General features: G+C 43.1%; 1 protein-coding gene across 9 annotated transcripts; it reads left to right on the plus strand.

The window, feature by feature from the left end:
* On the plus strand, positions 1-27,568 carry LOC109903690 (claspin). Of its 9 annotated transcripts, none has more exons than XM_031789298.1 (24): positions 1-265; positions 719-777; positions 946-1,066; positions 1,354-1,718; positions 1,817-1,960; positions 2,189-2,321; positions 2,465-2,567; positions 10,302-10,855; positions 11,130-11,306; positions 11,504-11,655; positions 11,889-12,073; positions 13,598-13,650; positions 13,819-14,009; positions 18,882-19,485; positions 19,579-19,639; positions 19,814-19,886; positions 19,968-20,047; positions 21,428-21,586; positions 21,819-21,940; positions 22,607-22,734; positions 22,991-23,108; positions 23,221-23,315; positions 23,448-23,609; positions 24,985-25,321. In XM_031789298.1, the coding sequence occupies exons 1-24, from the start codon at positions 241-243 to the stop codon at positions 25,102-25,104; spliced, it is 3,984 nt and encodes a 1,327-aa protein (XP_031645158.1). In that variant the 5' UTR covers positions 1-240; the 3' UTR covers positions 25,105-25,321. The 9 variants fall into 9 exon arrangements, with proteins under 9 accessions (XP_031645158.1, XP_031645159.1, XP_031645157.1 ...); XM_031789299.1 differs by having other exon boundaries at positions 2-265; positions 19,965-20,047; positions 23,221-23,294; positions 24,985-25,349; XM_031789297.1 differs by having other exon boundaries at positions 2-265; positions 19,965-20,047; positions 24,985-25,348.
* The last annotated feature ends 214 nt before the right edge of the window (positions 27,569-27,782 follow it).

The following is a 27,782-nucleotide window of genomic DNA, read 5'->3' on the forward strand; positions in this document are numbered from 1 at the left end:
AAATAAAAAAATTAAATAAATTCAGAACAAGAACAAGCGGGAGCGAGCGAGAGAGAGAAAAAGGTACCTAGCTAGCTAAATTCGAATCAATAAACAATTTAATAACATTAGCCATACAACATTTTACACTGATATTTGTGCTTTATGTTTGGAAATAATTTAAAACGGTACAGAAGTTTTGGTTTCCCGATTTTAATGAAGCTTCACTGCGAATACACATAATTGGCGAATAAAGTCAAGATGTGTGGTGGTCCATCAACAACAGGTAAGAATTTATATTTTCGAATTGACAAGCAGCTAAGTCAACTACTTTCGCTAGCTGCATACCAATACATTGCTTAATTAGTTAAACGTTTAGCTAGTTACGTTCATTTATTTGGGGGATTGAGTCCGCCATAACCCATATGCCAGTAAACTCGCTAACAAGCTAACGTTAACTAGGTACCTGGATTGTTGCTGTTTGAGTTGGATTAACTAGCTAACGTTACTGTTAACTAACTGGCGAACAACTATCGTCCGGCTTTGGCTAGTTAAGTTTGTCTACGTTTTTGAAAGATTTGTTTGTTCGTCATTTTCACAGGGTAACACTGTCACTGACTGTGAGTAATGAACAGGCCGGTGTTAACTGTTGATTCTTCTAGACAGTTTCCTAGGTTAGGTGTGACATTAACCACGGAATGTCCGGCTGGCAAACGTAACCGTATGCACTTTGTGGCAGCTGAGAGAGAAGGCCGCAAGCACCACAGCCATTTCGGCGACCCAACATTGAACAGAAATGCAAGTTAATTTACCTAAAATTTGCAATCGTGTTTTTCATATTTGAATTGTCAAAGTTTTTTAAATCCGTCAACTGTATGTCTTGTCACTGGGCATGAAGAAGACTGGCATAGTTCCATCTAACATCAACATGAGGTGAATTTGTCATTGTTTTTCCCCCCTATCCAGGCAGTGGAGCTCCCTGCTGAGGTCTCAGTAGCGGAGAGCGATTCAGACAGCGGGATGGGCTCACCAGTGGAGGAGATGCAGATGGCTTCTGAGATGATTAGCAATACTGTTGACCTGCAAGGTACAGTGACACAACAAAGAAGATTGATCAGTAAACTTAACTAGCCAAAGCCTGACCAGAGCCCTCTGTTAATGTAAATATACAGCGCTGGGCCATTTGCTCTTTGATGAGAAACGATGAATAGTCTTTGACTTTAGATTATCAATGCAAACTGCAGTACTTGACAATTCAACCACCAATGCAAACTAACCTACTTACTTTATTTGGAAATAGTTTGCATTGTGATGCAACGGGAATACCACCTATACCGCATTAGTCGTTAAGATGGCTTGTAATATTTTTCCCAGATTCGGATGATGACATGACAGTAAACAGGCGGTCCCGTTGTCGTAAGGCCTTGAGAGACAGTGACTGCGAGGAGGAGGTGCATGAGATGGCAGAGGCTCTGGTCCTATCAGCATCCAGTGGAGATGAGATGGAGACTGCTGAGGAAGAGGTCAAAAGGGCTAAATTAGAGAGCAAGAAGATGTCCCGGATAGCCCCTGTCGACAGTGATGAAAGCACGACAGAGTGTGAGGAAGAGCTGGTAAGAAATCCTGTGAAACCGAAGAAGGAAGGGAAGAAAAGGGAGAATAGCCAGCGACACCAAGAGAAGAAAGAAAAGAACAGCAAGGCTCTGGAGCGGCAGAAGAAGAGAGGGAGAATTGAGGAGGTAAGAGATTGAGGGACAGAAAAATAAGTGACTGTGTAAAATGAAGAGTTTTGAGACAAATTAAAGACTTGTTATCCCCATCACTCTCTGGTTTGAAGGAGACCCCTTTGCCCTGTACTCTGAATGACAGCGGTTGTCTCCTTGTTAACAATGACCTGTATGATGCTGGTCTGGATGATGAAGAGGAAGAGTCTCTGGATGCCATCAGAGCAGCAGTAAAACAAAAAGCCAAGATGCACAAAGTAAGAGCAACATTTAAGTCATCTCAGTATCTGTAGGTGTGAGGTCACTAAAAAGCAAACGTACTCCCAAAATAAATCCCCTAGAATAGTGGTTTGAGAGTTCATTTGAGTTTATGGCTAGTCTTACTTAGCTTTCTCTGTACATTAAGTCAGTGGTTTGTGTGCCTTGCAGGTAGAAGATGCACTGTATTCTGTGTGTCAGAACTATGCTCTGTATCTTTCCCTAAGGAGCCTTTATTTGACGATGAGGAGGGGGATGAAGAGGCTGGACCGAAACAGCGTCCCCAGGAAAGGAAGGCAGCTCGAGCCGGCAAAGAGGCCATGAAGCAGCTGCACAGTGAGACCCAGAGGCTTGTCCGTGGTCAGTTTGTATTCACGTTCATTTTACAATCGTGCCGTGTTCCACAATGCTTTGTCTCTACATGACTTGCTACACACTTGTCCTTTGTGGCTTCTATTGTCCAACCCAGTGTCTCTTGTAACGTGTTCTTAATTCCTTTGCAGAATCCACATGCGGGCTGCCCTATCACATGCCTGAGCCCAAGAGCATCGACCAGTTCTTCAAGAGGAGAGCCCGACCTGAAGGTTCTGCTATGGCACTACTCAAGTAAGTAGAAATTTTTCTACCTGGATTTCTTTTTTACTTGTAATAGTTTTCGCTACCATTTCTGAACTATGCTCATCTGGTTTTGTCTGGCAATCTGCGATTACATTAATTATAGATATATATACATGCATACTAGAGGTCGACCGATTTATGATTTTTCGATACCGATTATTGGAGGACCAAAAAAGGCGATACCGATTAAATCGGACAGTTTTTTGGGGGGTTTGTAATAATGACAATTACAACAATACTGAATGAACACTTATTTTAACTTAAATAAATAATAAAACATGTTAAATTTGGTTTAAATAATGCAAAAACAAAAAGTAAAAGTGCAATATGTGCCATGTAAAAAGCTAACGTTTAAGTTCCTTGCTCAGAACATGAGAACATATGAAAGCTGGTGGTTCCTTTTAACATGAGTCTTCAATATTCCCATGTAAGAAGTTTTAGGTTGTTATCATAGGACTATTTCTCTCTATACCATTTGTATTTCATATACCTTTGACTATTGGATGTTCTGATAGGTACTTTAGTATTGCCAGTGTAACAGTATAGCTTCCGTCCCTCTCCTCGCCCCTACCTGGCCTCGAACAAAGAACACATCAACAACAGCCACCCTCGAAGCATCGTTACCCATCACTCCACAAAAGCCGCAGCCTTGCAGCACAATGGGGAATAACTACTCCAAATCTAAAAGCGAGTGACGTTTGAAACAGTATTAGCGCGCACCCCGCTAACTAGCTAGCCATTTCACATCGGTTACACCAGCCTAATCTCGGGAGTTGATAGGCTTGAAGTCATAAACAGCACAATGCTTGAAACATTGAAACATCTGGCAAATTAGTTCGCAACGAGCCAGGAGGCCCAAACTGTTGCATATACCCTGACTCTGCATGCAATGAACGCAAGAGAAGTGACACAATTTGCTATCATGAATTTATTTTAACTAAATATGCAGGTTTAAAAAATATATACTTCTGTGTATTGATTTTAAGGAAGGCATTGATGTTTATGGTTAGGTACATTTGTGCAACGATTATGCTTTTTTCGCAAATGCGCTTTTGTTAATCATCCCCCGTTTGGCGAAGTAGTGTTACGGTTTTCTTCCGGTGAAGGAGAGGAGGACCAAAATGCAGCGTGGTTATCTCGAGACATCTTTAATAAAGATGATAACAAACAATACAAAACAAGAAGCGTAACGTGAAAAACCTAAACAGCCCTATCTGGTGCAAACAAACAGAGACAGGAACAATCACCCACGAAACACTCAAAGAATATGGCTGCCTAAATATGGTTCCCAATCAGAGACAACGATAAACACCTGCCTCTGAGAACCACTCTAGGAAACCATAGACTTACCTAGACAACTCTACTATACCACAATCCCATAACCTACAAAAACCCCAAGACAAAACACACCACATAATTAACCCATGTCAAACCCTGGCCTGACCAAAATAATAAAGAACACAAAATATTAAGACCAGGGCGTGACAAGTAGGCTATGTTTCAATGATAAATGAACAGGCACCGCATCGATTATATTTATTTTAATTTTATTTAACTAGGCAAGTCAGTTAAGAACAAATTCTTATTTAACTGCCTGTTCAGGGGCAGAACAACAGATTTGTACCTTGTCAGCTCGGGGATATGAACTTGCAACCTTTCGGTTACTAGTCCAATGCTCTAACCACTAGGCTACCCTGCCGCCCCAACGCAGGACAAGCTAGATAAACTAGTAATTTCATCAAACATGTGTAGTTATGTTAAGATTGATTGTTTTTTATAAGATAACTTTAATGCTAGCTAGCACATTACCTTGGCTCCTTGCTGCACTCGCATAACAGGTAGTCAGCCTGCCACGCAGTCTCCTCGTGGAGTGCATTGTAATCGGCCATGATCGGTGTCCAAAAATGACGATTACCGATTGTTATGAAAACTTAAAATCAGTCCTAATATTAATCGGCCATTCCGATTAATCGGTCGACCTCTAATACAGACAGTACCAGTCAAAGATTTGGACACCTAATTCCAGGGTTTTTCTTTATTTTTACTATTTTCTACATTGTAGAATAATAGTGAAGATATCAAAACTATGAAATAACATATGGAATCATTTAGTAATGCAAAATGTTATACAAATAAAGGGAACACTAAAATAACACATCCTAGATCTGAATGAAATATCCTTATTAAATACTTTTTTCTTTACATAGTTGAATGTGCTGACAACAAAATCACACAAATTATCAATGGAAATCAAATTTATCAACCCATGGAGGTCTGGATTTGGAGTCACACTCAAAATTAAAGTGGAAAACCACACTACAGGCTGATCCAACTTTGATGTAATATCCTTAAAACAAGTCAAAATGAGACTCAGTAGTGTGTGTGGCCGCCACGTGCCTGTTTTACCTCCCTACAACGCCTGGGCATGCTCCTGATGAGGTGGCAGATGGTCTCCTGAAGGATCTCCTCCCAGACCTGGACTAAAGCATCCGCCAACTCCTAGACAGTCTGGTGCAACGTGGCGGTGTTGGATGGAGCGAGACGTGATGTCCCAGATGTGCTCAATTTGATTCAGGTCTGGGGAACGGGCGGGCCAGTCCATAGCATCAATGCCTTCCTCTTGCAGGAACTGCTGACACACTCCAGCCACATGAGGTCTAGCATTGTCTTGCATTAGGAGGAACCCAGGGCCAACCGCACCAGCATATGGTCTCACAAGGGGTCTGTGCGGCCCCCCAAAGAAATGCCACCCCACACCATGACTGACCCACCGCCAAACCGGTCATGCTGGAGGATGTTGCAGGCAGCAGAACTTTCTCCACGGCGTCTCCAGACTGTCACGTCTGTTACATGTGCTCAGTGTAAACCTGCTTTCATCTGTGAAGAGCACAGGGCACCAGTGGCGAATTTTCCAATCTTGGTGTTCTCTGGCAAATGCCAAACGTCCTGCACGGTGTTGGGCTGTAAGCACAACTCCCACCTGTGGACGTCGGGCCCTCATACCACCATTATGGAGTCTGTTTCTGACCGTTTGAGCAGACACCTGCACATTTGTGGCCTGCTGGAGGTCATTTTGCAGGGCTCTGGCAGTGCTCCTCCTTGCACAAAGGCGGAAGTAGCGGTCCTGCTGCTGGGTTGTTGCCCTCCTACGGCCTCCTCCACGTCTCCTGGTGTACTGGCCTGTCTCCTGGTAGCGTCTCCATGCTCTGGACACTACGCTGACAGACACAGCAAACCTTCTTGCCACAGCTTGCATTGATGTGCCATCCTGGGTGAGCTGTACTACCTGAGCCACTTGTGTGGGTTGAAGACTCCGTCTCATGCTACCACTAGAGTGAAAGCACCGCCAGCATTCAAAAGTGACAAAAACATCAGCCAGGAAGCATAGGAACTGAGAAGTGGTCTGTGGTCACCACCTGCAGAACCACTCCTTTATTGGAGGTGTCTTGCTAATTGCCTATAATTTCCACCTGTTGTCTATTCCATCTGCACAACAGCATGTGAAATTTGTCAATCAGTGTTGCTTCCTAAGTGGACAGTTTGATTTCACAGAAGTGTGATTGACTTGGAGTTACATTGTGTTTAAGTGTTCCCTTAATTTTTTTGAGCAGTGTATATTTGGTTCTTCCAAGTAGCCACCCCTTGCCTTGATGACAGCTTTGCAAACTCTTGGTATTCTCTCGTACCTCCTTTTCCTATAGTCCACAATCAGCTCATTTGTCTTGCTCACATTGAGAAAGAGCGAGGTTGTTTTCCTGGCACCACACTGCCAGGATCTCTGACCTCCCTATAGGCTGTCTCATCTTTGTTGGTGATCAGGCCAACCACTTGTGTCGTCAGCAAACTTAATGATGGTGTTGGAGTCATTTTTTGCCACGCTGTCGTGGGTGAACATGGAGTACAGGTGTGGATTAAGCACACACCCCTGAGGCGCCCCAGTGTTCAGGATCAACATAGCAGATGTGTTGCTTTCCCTCACCACCTGGGGGTGGTCCGTCAGGAAGTCCAGGATCCAGTTGCAGAGGGATGTGTTTAGTTCCATGGTCCTTAACTTAGTGATGAGCTTTGTGGGCACTGTTGTTGAATGCTGAGCTGTTGTCAATGAACAGCATTCTCTCATAGGTATTCCTTGTGTCCAGGTGGGAAATGGCAGTGTGGAATGCGATTGAGATTGCATCAACACCATCATCTGTTGGGGCGGTATGCAAATTGGAGTGGGTATAGGGTTTCTGGGATGATGTTGCTGTGAGCCACGACCAGCCTTTCAAAGCACTTCATAGTTACTGACGTGAGTGCTACGGGGTGGTAGTCATTTAGGCAGGTTGCCTTCGCTATCTTGGGCACAGGGACTGGTGGTCTGTTTGAAATATGTTGGTATTAGACTTAATCAGGGACATGTTGAAAATGTCAGTGAAGACACTAGCACTCTGCGCATGCTTTGAGTACACGTCCTGGTAATCCGTCTGGCCCTGCAGCTTTGTGAAATTTTATCTGTTTATTAAAGGTCTTGCTCATATCGGCCACGGAGAGCGTGATCACAGTCGTCCAGAACAGCTGGTACTCTCATGCATGCTTCAGTGTTGCTTGCCTCAAAGCGTGCGTAAAAGGCATTAGGTTGTCTGGAAGGCTTGTGTAGTCCGTAATAGTTTAAACCTTGCCACATCCAGCGAGCGTCTCAGCCGGTGTAGTAGGATTCGATCTTAGTCCTGTATTGATGCTTTGCCTGTTTGATGGTTCGTCAGAGGGCATAACGGGATTTCTTATAAGCTTCCGGGTTTGAGTCCCGCTCTTTGAAAGAGGAAGCTCTAGCCTTTAGCTCGGTTCGGATGTTGCCTGTTGTCCATGGTTTCTGGTTGGGAAATGTATGTACGTTCACTGTGGGGAGGTAATATACTCCTCAATGCAATTGGATGAATCCAGGAACATACTCCAGTCTGCTAGCAAAACAGTCCTGTGTCGTCTGACCACTTCTGTATTGAGGGAGTCACTGGTACTTTCTGCTTTAGTTTTTGCTTGTAAGAAGGAATCAGGAGGATAGAATTATGGTCAGTTTTGCCAAATGGAAGGCGAGGGAGTGCATTGTATGTGTCTTTGTGTGTGGAGTAAAGGTGGTCTAGAGGTTTTGTTTTTCTCCCTCCGGTTACACGTGTTACCCTGCATTAAAGTTGAACATAAAAGGGAGCCGCACACTCTAGGAGCTCAGATGCAAAAATGTAATTACCAACGTTTCGACAGCCAAGCTGTCTTCATCAGGGTATAATCACAAACACTGCGGGATGACTCGTTTATATAGTGTCAAGACACAGGTGTCTGTAATCATGGCCAAGAGTGGCCTAATATCATTGGTTAATAATCAAATATTAAAATGTCATACAAAGAACAGCATACAAACAACAAATGGATAGCATACGATCATAGATTAATTTGACTACACAAACGATTACAATGGCAAAGTCACAAGAATGGCTTCAGCTCAAAGTCTACGTTGAGACCGAAAGGCGCAAGGGTCTTTAAATTAAAGATCCAGGCAGCCTCTCATTTTAACAAATTATCAAGGTCACCCCCTCTCCTAGGGAGGGTGACCTGTTCGATGTCAATATAACGCAGAGACAAAATCGAGTGGCCTGCCTCCAAGAAGTGGGCCGCAACTGGTTAATAAGTAAAGTTTTTACACCTAATGGTGCTACGATGCTCTGAGATACGTACTTTTAATTCGCTCTTTGTTTTACCTACATAATTTTTACCACAAGGACAAGTTATAAGATAAATAACTGCCTTAGTGGAGCACTTAATAACACCTTTTATTGGGATCGATTTCCCTGTTTGTGGGTGTTTGAAGGATCTACATTTATAAGTGCCATTGCATTGAGCACAGCCATTACATTTGTAATTTCCATCCAGTAGGGGGCGCAAATAGACGTTGTTTACCACCCCAAGGAATATCTTTCTTTTTCTTCTAGATCACCCTGCATTAAAGTCCCTGGCCACTAGGCACGCCGCTTCTGTGTGAGCATTTTCTTGTTTGCTTATGGCCGTATAGAGTTGATTGAGTGTGGTCTTAGTGCCAGCATCAGTTTGTGGTGGTAAATAGACTGCTACGAATAATTTTGATGTGAAGTCTCTTGGTACATAGTGTGGTCTACAGCTTATCATGAGCTATTGTACCTCAGGCGTGAAATACCCTGAGTCTTGTTTAATATTAGACATCGCGCACCAGCAGTTATTGACAAATGCATCACACCCCGCCCCTCGTCTTACCAGATGACGCTGCTCTGTCCTGCCGAAAAACTGAAGTTAGTCAGCTCTATATTATTCGTGAGATCGTTCAGCCAAGTCTTATGTCCCATTGGTAGAATAGTCTTAATTGTAGATCGTCCAGTTTGTTTCCACAATCCGAGACAGGATTGTCGAGGCACAGATCTGGGGAAGGGTACCAAAACATTTCTGCATCATTGAATGTCCCCAAGAACACAGTGGCCTTCTTAATTGAGAGAAGTTTGGAACCACTAAGACTCTTCCTAGAGCTGGCTGCCTGGCCAAACTGAGTAATCGGGGGAGAAGGGCCTTGATCAGGGAGATGGCCAAGAACCTGATGGTCACTCTGACAGAGCTCCAGAGTTCCTCTGTGGAGATGGGACAACCATCTCTGTAGCACTCCACCAATCAGGCCTTCATGGTAGATTGGCCAGACGGAAGCCACTCAGCCTGCTTGGAGTTTGCCTAAAGACTCTCAGACCAAGACAACGCAGGAGTGGCTTCGGGACAAGCCAGATCGAACATGTCTGGAGGGAGGACAATAGCTGTGCAGCAACACTCCTCATCCAGTGTGACAAAGCTTGAGAGGATCTGCAGCGAAGAATGGGAGAAACTCCACAAATACAGATGTGCAAAGCTTGTAGCGTCATACACCAGAAGACTCGAGGCTGTAATTGCTGCCAAAGGTGCTTCCACAAAAAAACTGAGTAAAGTGTCTGAATACTTATGTAAATGTGATATTTCAGGCTTTAAAAAAATAATTAACTTGTTTTTGCTTTGTCATTACGGGGATTGTGTGTAGATACATTTGTAGAATAAGACTGTAATGTAACAAAATGTGGAAGGTCAAGTGGTCTGAATACTTTCTGAAGGTGCTTTATACCTATTGAGTCTTTAAGAATATTACTTATCTCATGTGCTTAGTTTAACTGTCATACCCTATCAGAACCCAAAATCTCTGTATAACCTCAACATAGTTTTAGCCATTTTATATAGGTGGTTGTGATGGTGGGTGGGATCGATACCATTATATATTGCAGTATTATTTTGGATATTGTATTGATACTTTGACTCCAAGTGTCGATTTGCAAAAATATATATATATATATATATATATATATATATATTTGTATTTTATTTTGCTGGGTAGCGTTTGCTAGCGCTAGTCTGCTGTAGTTGCATTTTAAAAGCCTGTATTTTTCCCCATGTGGCTTTTTCTCCATCTACTTTTTAAATTGTTAGCCAACATGTTTTCAGCCCTTTCCGTGACTGATTAAAACTCATTTTCTCATGTGCCCAGTATCAAATCACAAAACATATATTTTCGGCACCAACAGTAAGTATTGTGAGGTCCCTGGCTATTCCCCGTCCTAATAGGTGGTCAGTCCTTGCATCCATCGGTCCGTCGTTACATTACGTTAAGCCCAATCCCTCAATCTTTTACCCCCCCCCCCCCCTTCGGTAAAGGTCTGCCAAGTATCAGGACTTGATAAAGGAGGCAACCCCACCACCTCCCCTTGATCCACCCAAGGAGCCCCAACAGCCCCCAGACTCCCTGGACCCACACTCGACCCAGGCGCTTCCCCAGCTACCGGCCACCACCTCCACACACCAGGAGAACCAGAGCAGGGCAGGTGAGACCTCTTCAACCCCGGATTCCGACGACGATGAATCCCCACTACCTGAACTGGCTGCCATTATGCAGGGGGCCAATATTTTTTTACGTTTGGATAGTGCTGAAATGACATCACCAGAATTTATGGAGGCTGAACCACGAGAGCAGAACCAGGCAGAGGCCTCTGTCTCCCAAGCCCAAGAGATGGAGGCGAAAGCAGGGGATGTGGATGTAACTCAGCCCCTACCTGCTCCCGCCAGTGTGGAGCCCGTAGCTCCACCAGTCCCCAAACCCAAGAAGGACAGGCTTGCCAGACTGAGGGAGTTGGGGGTAGAGCCTCCGCCGGTCTCCAAACTGTGTGCTGACGATGGGTCCTTCGATCTGGAGCCCCCTCAGGTTAACCCAGGTGAGAGCACAACAAATAATATTCACCTCTGCAATGTCAACTCTCTACCACAATATTTCCCATATGGTGGGTTGGGGTTTAAAGCCTTGTGTTTAGATGCATGCTGTTGTCAATTGTATGTGCTGGACAAAAGGATCTTGGTGGGACAACTTAAGCCACTGCTTTAGCACACTTTATTGTGGCAAAATAGGGTGAGCTTGAATGAATTGAGGTGAGAAGTAACCCAGTCAAGTCGGTTATGTATCTGTAGTTAAACTGTTTGTTTCCCCCTTAGGCGTGGAGGCGCTGAAGGAGCGGTACCTACGCCACGTCCAGCCCGTGGCCCGGCCCAGAGGGGAACGCACTGTGCAGCTCAGCGTCATCCGTAAAGACTGCAGCGAGGAGCTCCACCAAGACTTTGTAACCACCACCATCAAGGAAGGGGAGGAGGAGGCCGCACACACCGCGCCTGGTATGGACATGGTACCATCACACCATCTCACACACACCGTCTCTCTAAACCTCCACACACTCTAAAGAGGTAACTGCACTGCATCCCATATGATTCATAGTAAGCCAGGTTCCTGAAATATTTCCAACAGTCTTCGCTTCTGTCCTCTAGCTTACATGAGTCTTTCCTAAACAGTCCTGTGTTCCCTTTGTCCTCAGGTGAGAAGCTGACCAACCTGAAGACCCGTCTGCAGCAAGCCATGGCCGTAAAGAGACAGGAGGATAGAGAACGGAAGGCTGCCCTCTATCGCCTAGACAACGAGGACTGTGGCGAGGAGGAAGAGGAAATGACGGATTCCGAGGGGGAAGAGGTAAGAGTGGATCTTCCACGTTGACGTTCCACAGCCAGTGTGCTTTCCGTAGACTTTTCAAGGTGGTGCTCGAAGATGGGAACCGAAACATTCAAGACCAAAACCTTTAAATGTTTCACTTAGCGAGGGTTAATGGACCAGGAGAGGGGAGCCGGGCATGTCCAATGACTTGTAAAGGAAACATGAAGTAGGTGTGGTTAAGAGTTTGTCAACCTGTTTTTGTCACTCCATAGGGTGTAGATGAGCTACTGGGGGATGGCGAGGAAGAGGATCAGGATGAAGATGAGGGCAGTGTGGCCCAGAGGAGTGTAAGGAGCACATCCCCGTCAAGTTTAAAGTGTCCCTCTCCACCACCAGATCTGCCCAACACAGAAGGAACCCTCATGCTGTTTGCCAACAGCTCCTGCTCGCGCACCGGGTACGTGTGTGTGGTGCTGATATCCGGGAGTCTCAGTCATGTACAGGAGCTGACAGTACGTGGCCTTCAGATTGCAGGCCTGCATAAGACAAAGGCAACGTAGCTAGCGAGATACTGCTCTGTTTCAGCGGTCATGGGGAGCTTTGCTGTGCAGAGAGCAAGGTACCACATATCTGAATCCTTCTCAAACGTGATTGGTGGATTCAAATAATGTAAATGTGTGTACGCCAGTGTTAATTCCGTCAGCAAAAATGTGACAAATTTTCGTGAAACACCTATTTTTCTGTGGCAATTGACTAGATTATTTATTTATTTTCACAAAAACGAGATGAAATTATCTCTGACAAATCTGCGTAGTAAATGGACTGGATAAGAGTCTGAGAGCTTTTCAGTGATGAACATAATATTAGCTGCACAGATGCGCAGTTCTGTTCAGCAATGGGAAGGACGTGCCACACCTGGCACAAACAGCGTACATCAGCTGGTTAGTTGCAGGGCTCCAAGCGATGCGCATGGGCACACAGGCTACAGCTCCACCTCTGATTATACACATTGTGCAGCCAACTTTCTTCTAGTTATCTACCCTCTGGTTAAGAAACACAAGCTGCTTTATGAAATTATTAACAATTTGCAGCGTTAAGTTTAACAGTAAAACAACATTCTAGCTATGCTTTTCTCTCCAAGGAGTGTCTGGGTTCATATTATCATGAAGGTCCTGGAATTTCAAAATGGTATTTTCCAGGCCTGGGGGGGATCGAATAGAAAAAGATACAATCCAAAACGTTTTAGAGAAGTCGTGGAAATGTAATTACTTTTCTGTTAATGTAATTTATTAAGGCACAGTTTTTTAAAATATTTGATCAGTCAAATAAAAATCAACTTATCATCCCCGATCGGACGGCTCAATGTCTGCGGGTTTTCGCTCCTCACTTGTACTTGATTGATGAAGTGATGTCACAAGTTAGTAAGGAACTCTCCTCACCTGGTAGTCTAGGACTCAATTGAAAAGAAAAACCTGCAGACACTTAGGCCCTCCATGGAATGAGTTTGACACCCCTGCTTTAGGGGCTGTCTGTCTGTGTGCATCACCTGCATGTGTGCAAGACGAGCGTGTCGTTCAAGGAGAGGGTCAGAGGCCTAGCCTATAATACGATAGGGAACAGGCTAATAACTCGATAGCCAGTTCAAAACATATATTGTAATCTCTAGTTAACTGTTTAGCTATTATTAGTATGTGTTCATGTTTCTGTCACGTCTCTCTTGGTAGGACAGGGCTATGTGTGTTTTACGCACATGGAATTCTGATTAATGTTTACTGTAGGTTAACGAAGCAATACTAGACTAACTACACAATCATTATTACAATTACAAATGTGAATAAGACTTATAATGTAGTCAAAATGACTGACGAGACTACATGTAGAAAAATAATTCAGAAAATGAACACGGGTGTAAATGTATGTGCTCAGTGAGTTCGTATCGGTGTTATCTGTCCCAAGTTGTTGACGTTTTAGTCTATCACAGAGATGGTGTAAAGAGGACAGAGCCTGGTGGTCAAGACAGTTACACAAAGATGGGTGAGCCGAGACCGAACATCTTTAAAGTCAATTGTCACAACTGTGCTACTTCAGAAAATACTCTCATCCTTGATGGAATCTGTCTTTTTTTCCAGTGTAAACAACTTTTTTTTTTAAACGACCATAGTTCAATTTTAGTTGGCATTCTATGTCTCTTTCCCGCTACAGAGGAGGAAGATTCTCTGTCCCTGGCCAAGGACAACAGTCACAACAGTAGTTTTGAGCTGCAGGGCTCCATGCTGCCGTCCTACCAGCCTGTCAACCGCAGCACCACAGGAGGCAGGGGTCTGTCAGCCAGCACCTTCCGCTCCCCCTCACCCTGCTTCTTTCGACCCAGCTTCCTGGGATCTGCCTCCAAGGTAAGACACTGACAGTTTAGAAGGGTTGATGACATATATGACTAGGACCCGGTGTTTTCCGTACCACTGTATGACAGTATAAAAGTGTCAGGAGAGAGCCAGCCATAACCAAACAGACCCCAGTATGCATGTCTCCCGGTAATGCATGCGTTACGTGACAGTTTAAGCAGGGGCGATGGAGCGATTTTGACAAGGGTTGCGGGACCTCCTGTGCGTGTGCAATATATATATATATATTGATTTATTATTTTTTTAAATTATGAGCATAATAGTATTTGTCGTGTCATTTGGCTGTAGAATTGTATTACCCTTTTAATGTGGCATGAACACAACCAGGAGTGCTGATGAACCATGTTTTTATCTGAGTAAAGTCATACCGCATAGAGTTTGTACGGTCATGAAAATCCTGGAGAAGTCATGGAATTTTTAAATGCCGTTTTCCAGGCCTGGAAAAGTTTTGGATAATGATCAAATCCAAAAGGTTTTGTAGAATGAATTTAATGTAGATTTTTTTTAGGCACAGTTAAAATATTTTGTCAATCAAATAAAAATCTACATATCAGCCAGGATCAGCATGACACTTAAGCGCGTCTGTTTGCGGCCGTCACCTGCACGTGTGCAAGACAATTGGGACGTTGCTCAAGGAGAGAGCGACAGTCGGACATTGCTACAGCAGCAGGTAGGCCTAGCCTATAAAATATGATGGAGGACAGACTAATAACTAGGTAGTCAATTCAAGAATATCTTGTACCCTCTAGTTAGCTGCTTAGCTATTTTTCGCATGTATTAATGTCATGAGTCATGTCCCCGTAAACTTTCCACCAACACTTGTGATTAAGGTCGCACAAAGTTGATTAGCTTTTTTTGGAACAATTAGCTTTATTCATAATTTAAACAAATAATTTTTTACAAAACTAGCAGTTCACTTCGCCATTGTATTAGTTGTGAATCGAATCATGTAGTAATTTGTGAATCACAAACAGTTTATTTTAGGAAAACATATTTGATGTAGCCTTTTGAAATGTGTGGCTTCAACTGGTTTTGTAGATACTTTGTAACTCAATAGATGCTAGTCAACCTGCAAAGTAAACACTTCTGAGGTAACTAAGATAAATATGACTAAACTCAAAGGTACATTTCCTGAAAAAATTGTGTGCTTGCTTCAGCAGAATAAAAACATTTCTAGCCTACCAGAGCCATTTGATCTTTGATATATATTGAATGAGCAAATTATTTCAACAGGCATTAAATGTGTTTGGTTGCAATGTTATACATCAAGGTTGGTCTACCATCCTCCAGGAGAGCAAATTTTTGTGCATGCTTTTATTCCAGTCCCTCTAACAAACCACGTAAGAAATTCGCTGCTCAACTGGACCTTGATGAACTCTGTTTTGAGCAGGGCTTGATCAAAAGCCTGCACACCCAGTAACTCTCCAGACTAAGGGTTGACCACATCTGTTTTAAATTCTTGCCTAACAGGTATTCTACTTCGGGTGGGTTAAGTGTCTTGCACAACGACAGGAGTTGGTACTTTGGATCAGAAAGCAGCATCCCAGTGTCCATACCACAATACATATACTTTTATGTACGTATAAAAAGTAAGCGCCAATTATTGTGGTCATGCCACCAACCGTTGGTCATGGAAATTTGGTTAAAAGGCATGAAAAAGTCATTCAATTCCATTTGTCAAAAATGTGTACTAACCCTGTGTACTGCAGCGCCAGCTGTGCCACCAGAGACTCTGGGTTCGCGCCCAGGCTCTGCCGCAACCGGGAGGTCCGTGGGGCGATGCACAATTGGCCTAGCGTCGTTAGGGAGGGCTTGGCCGGTATGGATATCCTTGACTCATCGCACACCAGCGACTCCTGTGGCGGGCCGGGCGCAGTGCACGCTAACCAAGGTTGCCAGGTGCACGGTGTTTCCTCCGACACATTGGTGCGGCTGGCTTCCGGGTTGGATGCGTGCTGTGTTAAGAAGCAGTGCGGCTTGGTTGGGTTGTGTATCGGCGGACGCATGACTTTCAATCTGTCTCTCCCGAGCCCGTACGGGAGTTGTAGCGATGAGACAATATAGTAGCTACTAACAATTGGATACCATGAAATTGGGGAGAAAAGAAGGTGAAATTCTATTAAAAAAATTCAAACCTTCACATAATCACTAGTTAACTACACTTGGTTGATGATATTACTAGTTTATCTAGCGTGTCCTGCGTTGCCTATAATCGATGCGGTGCCTGTTAATTTCTCATCGAATCACAGCCTACTTTGCCAAACGGGTGATGATTTAGCACTGTCGTTGCACCAAACCTAACCATAAATATCAATGCCTTTCTTTAAAATCAATACACAAGTATATATTTTTAAACCTGTATATTTAGTTAATGTTTCCTGCTAACATGAATTTCTTATAATTAGGGAAATTGTGTCACTTCTCTTGCGTATATGCAGCAGTTTGGGCCGCCTGGCTCGTTGCGAACTGTGTGAAGTCCATTTATTCCTAACAAAGACTAATTAATTTGCCAAAATTGTACATAATTATGACATAACATTGAAGGTTGTACAATGTAACAGCAATATTTAGACTTAGGGATGCCACCCGTTAGATAAAATACGGAACGGTTACGTATTTCACTGAAAGAATAAATGTTTTGTTTTCTAAATGAATATTAATGACCAAAGGCTCGTATTTCTGTGCGTTATTATGTTATAATTAAGTCTATGATTTGATAGAGCAGTCTGACTGAGCGACGGTAGGCAGCAGCAGGCTCATACGCATTCATTCAAACAGCACTTTCTTGCGTTTTGCCAGCAGCTCTTCGCAATGCTTCAAGCATTGAGCTGTTTATGACTTCAAGCCTATCAACTCCCGAGATTATGCTGGTGTAACCGATGTGAAATGGCTAGCTAGTTAGCGAGGAGAGGGACGGAAGCTTTACTGTTAAACTGGCAATACTATTGCCACTATTGGGGGGGGGGGGGGGTGACCTGATCAAATTCACATGGATTTGAGTGACAGATCTGTAATTCTCATTGAAAGCAAGTCTAAGTGGTAGATCTGTCCTATGTTTCCCATTCTCAGGTTTAGTTTTTGTATGTTACGTACACCAGCTGAAAATATAATATTTTTTGTTATTAAGAAGATATTTCACAGCGGTTTAGATGGTACAATGATTCTCTACACTATACTTGCTTGTTTTGTCTCACAAACTGAAATTAGGCAAACTATTTCGAATGTTAACAACCAGGAAAATGGCAGAGCCATTTCTGCATATAGCACCTTTAAGCAAAAATATATATATTTTGTGTGCGCTACATGACCCCACAGGTTATCTGCAACAAGTCTGTTTGGCTGAGACACCGCTGGCGAGAAAATTAGCATTTTCTTTATATTATACAAATTGTAGAATATTTGCATGAAAATCTGTCGCCAATTGGAATCAAATGTTAGCTACTGCCAAACAAGCCACTTAAAAAAGTAGCCTACCTGCGCACGTTTGATCCACTCTACAATGATTCCAGCATCTAACAGTTGGGTGTTTTTAATGGCCGTCGCCGCCATTTTGATGAATGGAAAGCGACTGCTATTATAACACCCAACTGTAATGTAGGGCTGGGCTGTATAACGTATTTTACGATATACTGGTATTGATGCATGGACCGGGTTGGGTTTTTACTTTACCTTCTATAACGGTATTTGAATGTTTGGTTTGTTGAATGTGATATGCTGTGTGTGATGTCAATTTTTATAGTTTACTTGGCTACTTGAGTCATCACTCTCTCCATGCCGCTTTCCACACAGACCTAGCCCTGCCCCATCACGCAAGGAGCTCGTTTGTTGGTCTTCGACCACGAGAGACTTGCGTTCAGTCTGCATGGTCAATGCAGCACATGTCATGACATTGATGCTGTTTTCAGTTTGCTGCTTAATATAAATCCACTAGCGTTCTATAATTACATTATTAGTTTGTTTCTGACGTCTACAAACTAGTTTGTCTTTGGGTGCAAAACGTGTTAGGCGCTAATGCTAATTGTTAGTTAGCTGGCTGAGTCAGCGCAAACGTGAATAGCTGTACAGCCTGATAATACCAGTGACTGTGTAGACTTAAATCAGCATGTTTGTGCAACTGTCTTTTTAAATCATAGAGGAATACACGGCGCATGAATGTTAGCTACTAAGAGAACATTCAATGTAGCCTTGGAATCACTTATCAACACTTAAGGTAGGAACCAATCACAATAATTCTTCCCTGGCATTTTCATTCGTTGTCATGTCAAGCAACACTATTCAAAGTGGACGTGTAGGGACCGGAGCGAAAATGCAATATCCTCATTCTAAAGCAGCATGTTTTTTTTGCCCCTGCAAAATGTTCAAATGACATCATTAGTTTCAAGGAAGTGAAAACTCCATCATGAATCTAAGATTTCAGTTTGTCTTGGATGCATATTTTATGTGGTTGAAATAGCCTATTGTCAGCTGACAGACTGCACGTTTGCACAGTCCCTAACCGTGCATACACATTCTCTCAAGATGCTGAAATAAATCAATCAGATTTTCCCACTCCTATTCCCAGAGACACCATATGTTCATTTTGTATCATTTTACTGCAAGAAATACTATTGTTAGGCTACCTGTGAGTTATAGACCAACAGTCATTGTCCGTATTTCAGTTTCTACATTAAGCTAAAACTTCTGTGTCAAAACATACATTTTTGGTTCAGACTTCCGCATCCTACTTCCGCAGGGCTCTGAATTCAAGTTGCACAGACATGCTTACCTCCAGTTAGAGTTAAACCCTTGATGAAGAGGAGAAAGGATGACTCCTTTGCTGAGATTCATCCCCGGCATCTCATCCCTCTCTTCTCCGTCCCACAGAGTTCAGGCAAACTCTCCGAGCCCTCCCTCTCGCTGCCCGTGGAGGACTCCCAGGACCTGTACACTCCCCACTCCCCCGGCGAGTCTTCTGGACCCCTGGGGGCCCCGTCTCAGGGATGCTTCTCTGTGGAGGAGGACTCCCAGCTCCTGGATGCGGACGGCTTCCTCAATGTGGGGCCCCGCACCGGCCCCCCGCGCTCCCACAAGAGACAGCTCCTACTCGACAGCCTCGATGAGAACGCTATGGATGCTAACATGGGGGAGCTGTTAGGAATGTGCTCTGGGGGGTTCGGGACGGCCAGAGAGGGCAGCGTGGGGTGTCTTGGGGCCTCACAGGAATTGTTAGGGCTGTGTTCGGGAGTGTTCCCTACCACACAGAAGGGGGGAGTGAAAGAGAGGAAGCGAGAGGGAGGGCTAGGGGCAACGCAAGAGGATGAGCTGCTGGGGCTCTGTTCGGGAGTGTTCACTAGCGCACAGGCTGAAAGGGAGAAGGAAGGAGCGGAAGGGAGGAAGAGGGAGGAGGAGAAGATGGAGTTGGAAATGGACCGAGACAATGACATGGATCAGCTGCTCGGCCTCTGCTCTGGGAAGTTTACTACTCAAGGTAAGAGTGTTTGTCTGTGTGATGGGGTATATAAGGGGGTAGTATACAGGTGTGATGTTTTGGTTCCATTTCTTAATCTTTCTCTCCATATAGGTGTCTCCCCCTTGCGATCCAACTCGAGCCCCACCCCACACTCTTCAACCGCTGAAGACGGGTAAAAAGCGCAAGCCTAACATCTGATAAATAATTTCCCCTCTGCGTGTCAGTTTATTCAATTCCGTAACAGAGTACCACCTTACACTTCTAACCAACTATGATATTCTCAGGCTGTAGATTCAAATATTGATCCCTGTAAAGGCTAAATGCAATTTATGTGGTGTTTCAGTAGTAAGAAGCGGGTGGAGGAGGAGGAAGAGGATTGCGAGTTTCGGCTTCTGTCAGACGAGAGCCAGAGTGAGCAAGTAAGACACTTGAGCGTGTGCGTTCGCTTGCATCAACGATGTATAGCCTGAACAGGTGAACTAACTCCTTCCTTCCAGCAGGACGATGAGGAGGATGGAGAGAACGAGGTAGAAGAGGAGAGGGAGGCTGTGTTTGCACCCCATCAAGGAAAGAAGAAAATGTAAGTAGAGGCAGAACTTCCTGAATCATCAAATCAAATTTATATAGCCCTTCGTACATCAGCTGATATCTAAGTGCTGTACAGAAACCCAGCCTAAAACCCCAAACGGCGAACTGCATTGGGGACCGAGAGACTGAAAACAGCTTCTATCTCAAGGCCATCAGACTGTTAAACAGCCACCACTAACATTGAGTGGCTGCTGCCAACACACTGACTCAACTCCTGACACTTTAATAATGGGAATTGATGGGAAATGATGTAAAATATATCACTAGCCACTTTAAACAATGGCTACCTAATATAATGTTTACATACCCTACATTATTCATCTCATATGTATACATATATACTGTACTCTATCATCTACTGCATCTTTATGTAATACATGTATCACTAGCCACTTTAACTATGCCACGTTGTTTACATACTCATCTCATATGTATATACTGCATCTTGCCTATGCCGCTCTGTACCATCACTCATTCATATATCTTTATGTACATATTCTTTATCCCCTTACACTTGTGTGTGTATAAGACAGTAGTTTTGGAATTGTTAGTTAGATTACTTGTTGGTTATTACTGCATTGTCGGAACTAGAAGCACAAGCATTTCGCTACACTCGCATTAACATCTGCTAACCATGTGTATGTGACAAAAAAAATTGATTTGATTTTTTTGAATGATTTTTAAACATTTTAGAACAGAACACTTTCTTTGATTTTTTTTTTTTACAGAAATTAATAAAGATGGAAATGTATACAAACTGACAAATTGCATTTTATTAAATGTATTGATTTCTTTTCATTTTGATAAGAGATGAAAATGTGAGTATTCGTTGATGTAAAAGTTGAAATTCATTTTTTTAAAGTGGCTATTCGATTTGGGGTGGGTGTTGCGAGAAATTCTGCCAACTGAAAAAGTTTCAGTACTCTACTCTCTTAGTCTGTCTATAGTTTTTAGGTCTTTGAGTATGTGCCCATACCTTATAAGGTATGCACACTCGTCACTATTAACCGTTTTGATTTCAAAATGGGGCATCCAGGTGAGTCGTGTAGATCCCAAGGGGAAAAGGTTTGGGTTCGGGAGGTATGTTTCTAATATCGAAATGATTGACTGATCCCAGAATGCATCCCTCGGTGTCCTACAATGAGAATATCAGAGTTCAGAGCGTGGTGTCATATCAGAATGACTGCTCCATCCAATATCACGTGTGAACTTTGATCAGCCAGCCCGCATCCCCTAACCAGCCATTAGCTTTAGGCATAAGTTAGCCTACTGTCCGTCCACTCGCCATCAGTTTAAAATGTCATTTCCAGGAGGATAGTTTAAGCCCACTTTGGATTCATGTCCGGTTGTGTGTGTGTGTGTTCCCCTCCAGGCGCATAACAGAGTTTGTGGACTCTGAGGCTGAGCTCTCGGGTAGTGACGTGGGCAGTGAGGATGAGGATGACGGTGAGAATGAATATGAGGAAGAGGAGCTGCTGGACGAACTGCCTTCTGATGAAGAGCTGCAGGACCAGGTCAACAAGATCCACATGTAAGTGCTGACAGAACATTCTAGATACCTCAACAAAACAATCAGAATAACTTCTATAGTCATTAATATTACTGCTATTTGGTTAAGAAAAGCAATGCACAATGTGCGTTACCTTTATAGGTAGTGTTTAGTAGAGGGGTTTCATTTTATTTTTTGGGGGGGAGCAATCCAATCATAGGATATCTGTGTGAAATGTTTACCCTAAAGCTTGCTTGAATCCGCTCGTCTACAGGAAACAGGTCCTTGACGACGACAAGCGGAGACTGAGGCTGTACCAGGAGCGTTACCTCGCCGACGGGGACCTGCACTCAGACGGCCCGGGCCGAGCTCGCCGCTTCCGCTGGAAGAACATCGGTGAGTGAGTGTGTGCCAATAGGTGGTCTTCTAAGACTGATTACAATACTTTTCTATCCCACAAGCTTTAATCGACGGTCGGGGATAGCCCAGTGCAGACTTTGTCAACAAAGTCAGTTGGATGCAGTTCATCATTATTATTATTACAAGCGATAGGTTCAGTACTCTTAACTGCATTCTGTCAGAAATTAATCAAATGTATTTAATCAGATGAGGAAGTAGGATGGATATCTTTTGAAGTCTTGTAGATCGATGCGTTGCACTGCTTTTTTAAGAACATTTTATAAAGCCCTCCTGCATAAACTTCCTCAGTACCTTACTTCATTGTTAACTTCTAGACAGACGTATGAGATACTAAACCCGGTCTCAGAGATGGCTAACTCTGGAGATCGATTCGAGATCTGCTTTTAGTTTTTATTTCTCCTCCTTCCGTGTTGGAAGGATATGATCTCAATACACTTCATAATTGGTGCCTCTAGGGCATTTCAGACTGCTGTTTCTTTTTACTGAAAAATGTGTTTTTGATTTGTGTATATAATGTGTGTTTTCATATTGCACTAAACACTGCTCATCTGGAAAAGAGACTGTGGTAACAACATTGACTCTGGCAAATAAAGGTTAAATACCTTCTTTTTTTAGATTGTGTGTGGTGCTTTTCTTCCATAGATGATGGCTTTGACATGGATGGCATGGGGGTGGAGGGGGAGGAAGAGGAGGAGGAGGAAGAGCTGGACCAGGCAGAGCTGCAGAGGCGGAAAGAGAGGCTGGAAAGGGAGCACTGGCTACGAGAACAGGTTTGTATAGCATATGGGAGTGTATTGAACACTTGGTGTGTGTTATTCTACTCTGTCAGGGGAAACGGGTGTATTCACTAGGAACCAAACGAGGAGGGACCTAGCTGAATTTGTCCAATAGAAACTCTCGTATTCGTTGCACAACTTTTTCAGTTTGCTAAGGTTTGTACTGATGATTACACCCCTGGTCTGTCTTCTATGTAGTGTGCGTTTATGTGTGGTGTATCATGTATCCAACTCCCCTCTGTCCGTCTAGGCCGACGCTAAGGCCAAGAAAGAGGAGGACGAGGAAGAGGGGGACCAAATTGGAGAGGAGGACAGCCAGTTCATGAAGCTCGCCAAGAAACTAACTGCCAAGAAACTACAGAAGAAAGGTGAGCTGATATGGAATGAGAGATATAAGGAATGACTGCAAATTTCTCATTTTTGAAGTGCTCCTCTTTTTAACCCTTCTCCATCACAATCCCTCCATCTCTTGTTTTCCAGAGCTGCCTCTTGCACCCCAGGTGGAGAGAACCCCAGTTCAGAACCCCTTCCAGAGACCCTCTCAACCCACCATGGTCACTACCTTCCCCATACTAGTAATCACCCTCTCTAGTGTGACACTTGTGATTTTCACTGTTGTGTAATCTGCTCCTCCTAAGAATCTTTACTAAATGACTAGATGACTCTGACCGTTTGACCTCTCTTCAACCTTTGAACCCCGACTTTAGGTGAAGAGGGGCTCGTTGCTCAGCCAGCCCCCCTCCGTGCTGCAGAAGCTGGCCTGCATCTCTGAGGGGAACCCTCTAGCCCCGCGCAACACCCGAGGGTTTGTCTTCCAAAGCCTGTCACCAGAGAAAGAGGCCTCTGCTGCGGAGGCCCCTAAAAAACAGGCAGGTCCAACCATAGAGATGGAATGGTGTTTTATATGTAATCCTGTGTGCCCAACACGCATAGGAGGATGAGGGTGCTTGTTGGTCAGTGTTGTAAACAAATGATAATTTATCTTTTAGAAAGCCTCCCTATTCACTCCCATCCATTCCACATTTTTAAGAACACATGGTTTCTTCTGTAGAACTTTGTGCCAGTTTAGTCATTGCTGTGCTCGTTTTGCTAGTTGTCATGTTGGAGCCTGTAGTGTTGTACTGATATTAGACCATAGGGTGGCGACAAAGGCCATAGCTGTCGATGTTTCACTGCTCGCTCTTATCCGTACTTACTCAGCTTTTAAGCTGAATGTGTACAACGTTACATAATTCAAACTAGATCTGTATGGAATATGTATTTCTATATGATTGTATACAGTGAGTGTCCATGAGACTGACCAGGTGAGTCCAGGTGAAGGCTATGATCCCTTATTTGTTAAAACTACTTCAGTCACAAGTTTAAAAAAAATAAACATTTAAAAAACAATTGAGACATGGATTGTGTATGTGTGCCATTCAGAGGGTGAATGGGCAAGACAAAATATTGAAGTGCTGTTGAACAGGGTATGGTAGTAGGTACCAGGCGCACCGGTTTGAGTGTGTCAAGAACTGCACCGCTGCTGGGTTTTTCTTGCTCAACAGTTTTCTGTCTATACCAAGAATGGTCCACCATCCGAAGGACATCCAGCCAACTTGACACAACTGTGAAAAGCATTGGAGTCAACATGGGCCAGCATCACTGTGGAACACTTTCAACACCTTGTAAAGTCCATACCCTGATGCATTGAGCCTGTTCTGAGTGAAACTTAATATTAGGAATGGTGTTCCTAATGTTTTGTACGTTCTATGTATATCGTCTCTGAACCGATCAGGGAAGCAGCATGAAACATGAAATTCCAATTTGTCTCAGGACATTGTCTTTTTTTAAATTGGCTCTAATTTTTATTAGTCATAATGACATTTAATGATAATTACAGTAAAATGTGACAGATCCTGCTAACCGTGTTAAGACTCTGTTGGGGAGTTATGTTTTAAACTGAGGCCTAATTGATCTTTAAATAGCTGTAGTACTTCTCAGAGCCGTACAGTAGATCTACAGACCTCAACAAACACAGCTGGGCGTGTAGAATTGTAATGGGACTCCATGCCGAGACCAAAATAATTACATTCTAATAAGAAATGAAGAGTCCCTAAATGGAAATGTTATCGTAATGGGACATTTGCTGCTAACGTGGTGGAGAGTTTGTTGACAAGCTTGGTGCATCTCTGCTCGGTTCTGGTCTATTATTTTAGCAGCAGGAGTAATTTCTCATATTTCACTCCGAATATCTTTATTTTGCAGATGAAGAAGCGGGGACAAATAGAGGTTTTGGCCCCGGCTGCTAAGCGGCCATGTCGGGGAAAAGAGACACCAGCAGCGAAAGGACCCCAAAGAAGTATCTTCTGTTACCTGGAGAACTGAGGTGCCCAACATTGTGCCTGTTGTGCCAATCACATTCACAACACCCGGAGTGTGTGCTACCACAACATTCACACTTTCTCCCAGGGCCACATTGGCTCTTTTGGACAGCACTTGACTGACTTTGTCCTGAATTATTATTAATTTTATATCATGTAAATAGAATGGGTTAGATGTTTTATTTTTTTTGGGGGGGGGGGGGTGTAATTAAATGTATTTTAAGTTTATGAAATTAAATCATATTTTAACACATGCTTTTTTCTTTCTCTCTTTTACTCAGACAGGTTTCTTGTAGGTGAATAGAAGTACAATGCCTTTAGAACGTTTTCATACCCCTTGACTTATTCCACATTTTGTTTTTAGTGAGGGGGGGGGGGGGGGGGAAATCTCACCCATCTACACCCACTACACCATAATGACAAGGTGAAAACAGTGTTTGCTAATTTATTAGAAAATGAAATGCGGTTCTCATTTACATATGTTTTCACACCCCTGAGTCAATACATGTTAGAATCACTTTGGCAGCAATTATACTGTAACTGTCTTTCTGGGCAAGTTTTTAAGAGCTTTCTACACCTGGATTATACAATATTTTCCAATTTTCATAATTCTTCAAGCTCTGTCAAATTGGTTGTTGATCATAACTAGGCAACTGTTTTCATGTCTTGCCCAAGATTTTCAAGCCGATTTAAGTCAAAACTGTAGATCGGCCCATCGGGAACATTCATGGCCTTCATGGTAAGCTATTCCAGTGTAGATTTGGCCTTGTGTTTTAGAGTATTGTCCTACTGAAAGGTGAATTCATCTCCCAGTGTCTGGTGTAAGCAGACTGAACCGGGTTTTGCACTAGGATTTTTCCTTTGCTTAGCTCTATTCCTGAAAAACACCCCAGTCCTTAACAATGACAAGCATAACCATAACATGATGCAGCCACCACTATGCTTGAAAATATGGACAGTGGTACTTTGTAATGTTTGGTGCAAATCCAAAACACTTGGTTTTCAGGAATAAATTCTGCCCAAATCTTGCTGTTTTGAATTGTTGCAATCAGGATGCATGTTTTTGTATTTTTTAAATTCCGTACAGGTTTCCTTTTCACTCTGTCATTTAGGTTAATGTTGTGGCTGAACCACAATGTTGATCCATCCTTAGTTTTCTCATCACAGCCATTAATTGTTTTAGTCACTATTGGACTCATGTTGAAATCCTTAAACGTTATCCTTCCTCTCCGACAACTGAGTTAGGACACGTATCTTTCTAGTGAATGGGTGTATTGATACACCATCCAAAGTGTAATTAATAATGTCACCATGCTCAAACAGCTATTCAGTGTCTATTTTTTTTAAAAGTTTTTATCAATAGGTTCCCTTTTTTTGCAAGTCATTCGAAAACCATCCTGGTCTTTGTGGTTAAATGTTTTTGAAATCCACTGCTCTACTGGGGTACAGGGATGAGGTCATTCAACAACCATGTTCAACACTGCCTGCACACAATAAGTCCATAGAACGTTATGTGACTAAAGAATGTTTACTTCTGAATGCCAGGCTTGCCGTGACAAAGGGGTTGAATACTTATTGGCTCAAGACATTCCAGCTTTTTTTCATTCGCAATTCTTTGCTGACATTGGGGTACAGTGGTGGAAAAGTAAAGATACCTTTTTAATACACTGAACAAAAATATAAACGCAACCATTTTGATGATTTGACTGAGTTACAATTCATAAGGAAATCAGTCAATTGAAATAAATTTGTCAGGCCCTAATCTATAGATTTTTACATGACTGGGAATACAAATATGCATATGTTGGTCACAGATACCTTTTTTTAAATGTCTGTGTGTATATATATATATGTATGTATATGTATATGTATATATATATATATATATTTAAAAAAAATTGAAAGGGGTGTGGATCTGAACCATTCAGTGTCTGGTATGACAATAGCACCGCCCTCGTCGCATGGCACTACAGAGGGATGTGAGGACAGCCCAGTACATTACTGGGCCGAGCCCCCTGCCATCCAGAACCTATATCAGGCGGTGCGAAAAGAAGGCCCGGGGAAATCGTCCAAGACCCCCACCCAAGCCATAGACTATTTTCTCTGCTGCCGCACGTGAAGAGGTACCGCTGCATCAAGTGTGACACCAACGGGCTCTTGAACAGCTTCTATCCCCAAGCAACACAACTTATTAATAGCTACACGGACTGAGTTTACCTTCTATCGTTATTGACCTTTTGTTTCTATGCACACACAAACACAATCAGTTGCTCACTCAAACAAAATATGCACATTTTGTGCAGGTGTGTAGTCAGTATAAATGTATGTAGTTCTGTCCTTGAGCTGTTCTTGTCTACTGATGTTCCGTATTGTCATTCTGTATTATGTTATGTGTGGACCCCAGGAAGAGGAGCTGCTGCTTTTGCAACAGCTAATGGGGACCCTAATAAAATACCACTTGCACACAAGCTGCTGCTACTCTTATATACTGTTGCCGAGTCACCTTTCCCCCACACATGTATCTTTGCACATGTAAATATGGTATTGGACCTGACTTTATAAATATTTCCTGTATATAGTATGCTCATGTTGTATTTCTTCTTGTGCTTTTTTTCTGGTATTACATTGTTATTGATATTTGTGTTCTTGGGTTGAGTTTGCAATTTAGCATTTTACTGTACT

The sequence above is a fragment of the Oncorhynchus kisutch genome, linkage group LG14 (assembly GCF_002021735.2).
Source record: "Oncorhynchus kisutch isolate 150728-3 linkage group LG14, Okis_V2, whole genome shotgun sequence".
In the NCBI taxonomy this organism is placed as follows: Eukaryota; Metazoa; Chordata; class Actinopteri; order Salmoniformes; family Salmonidae; genus Oncorhynchus; species Oncorhynchus kisutch.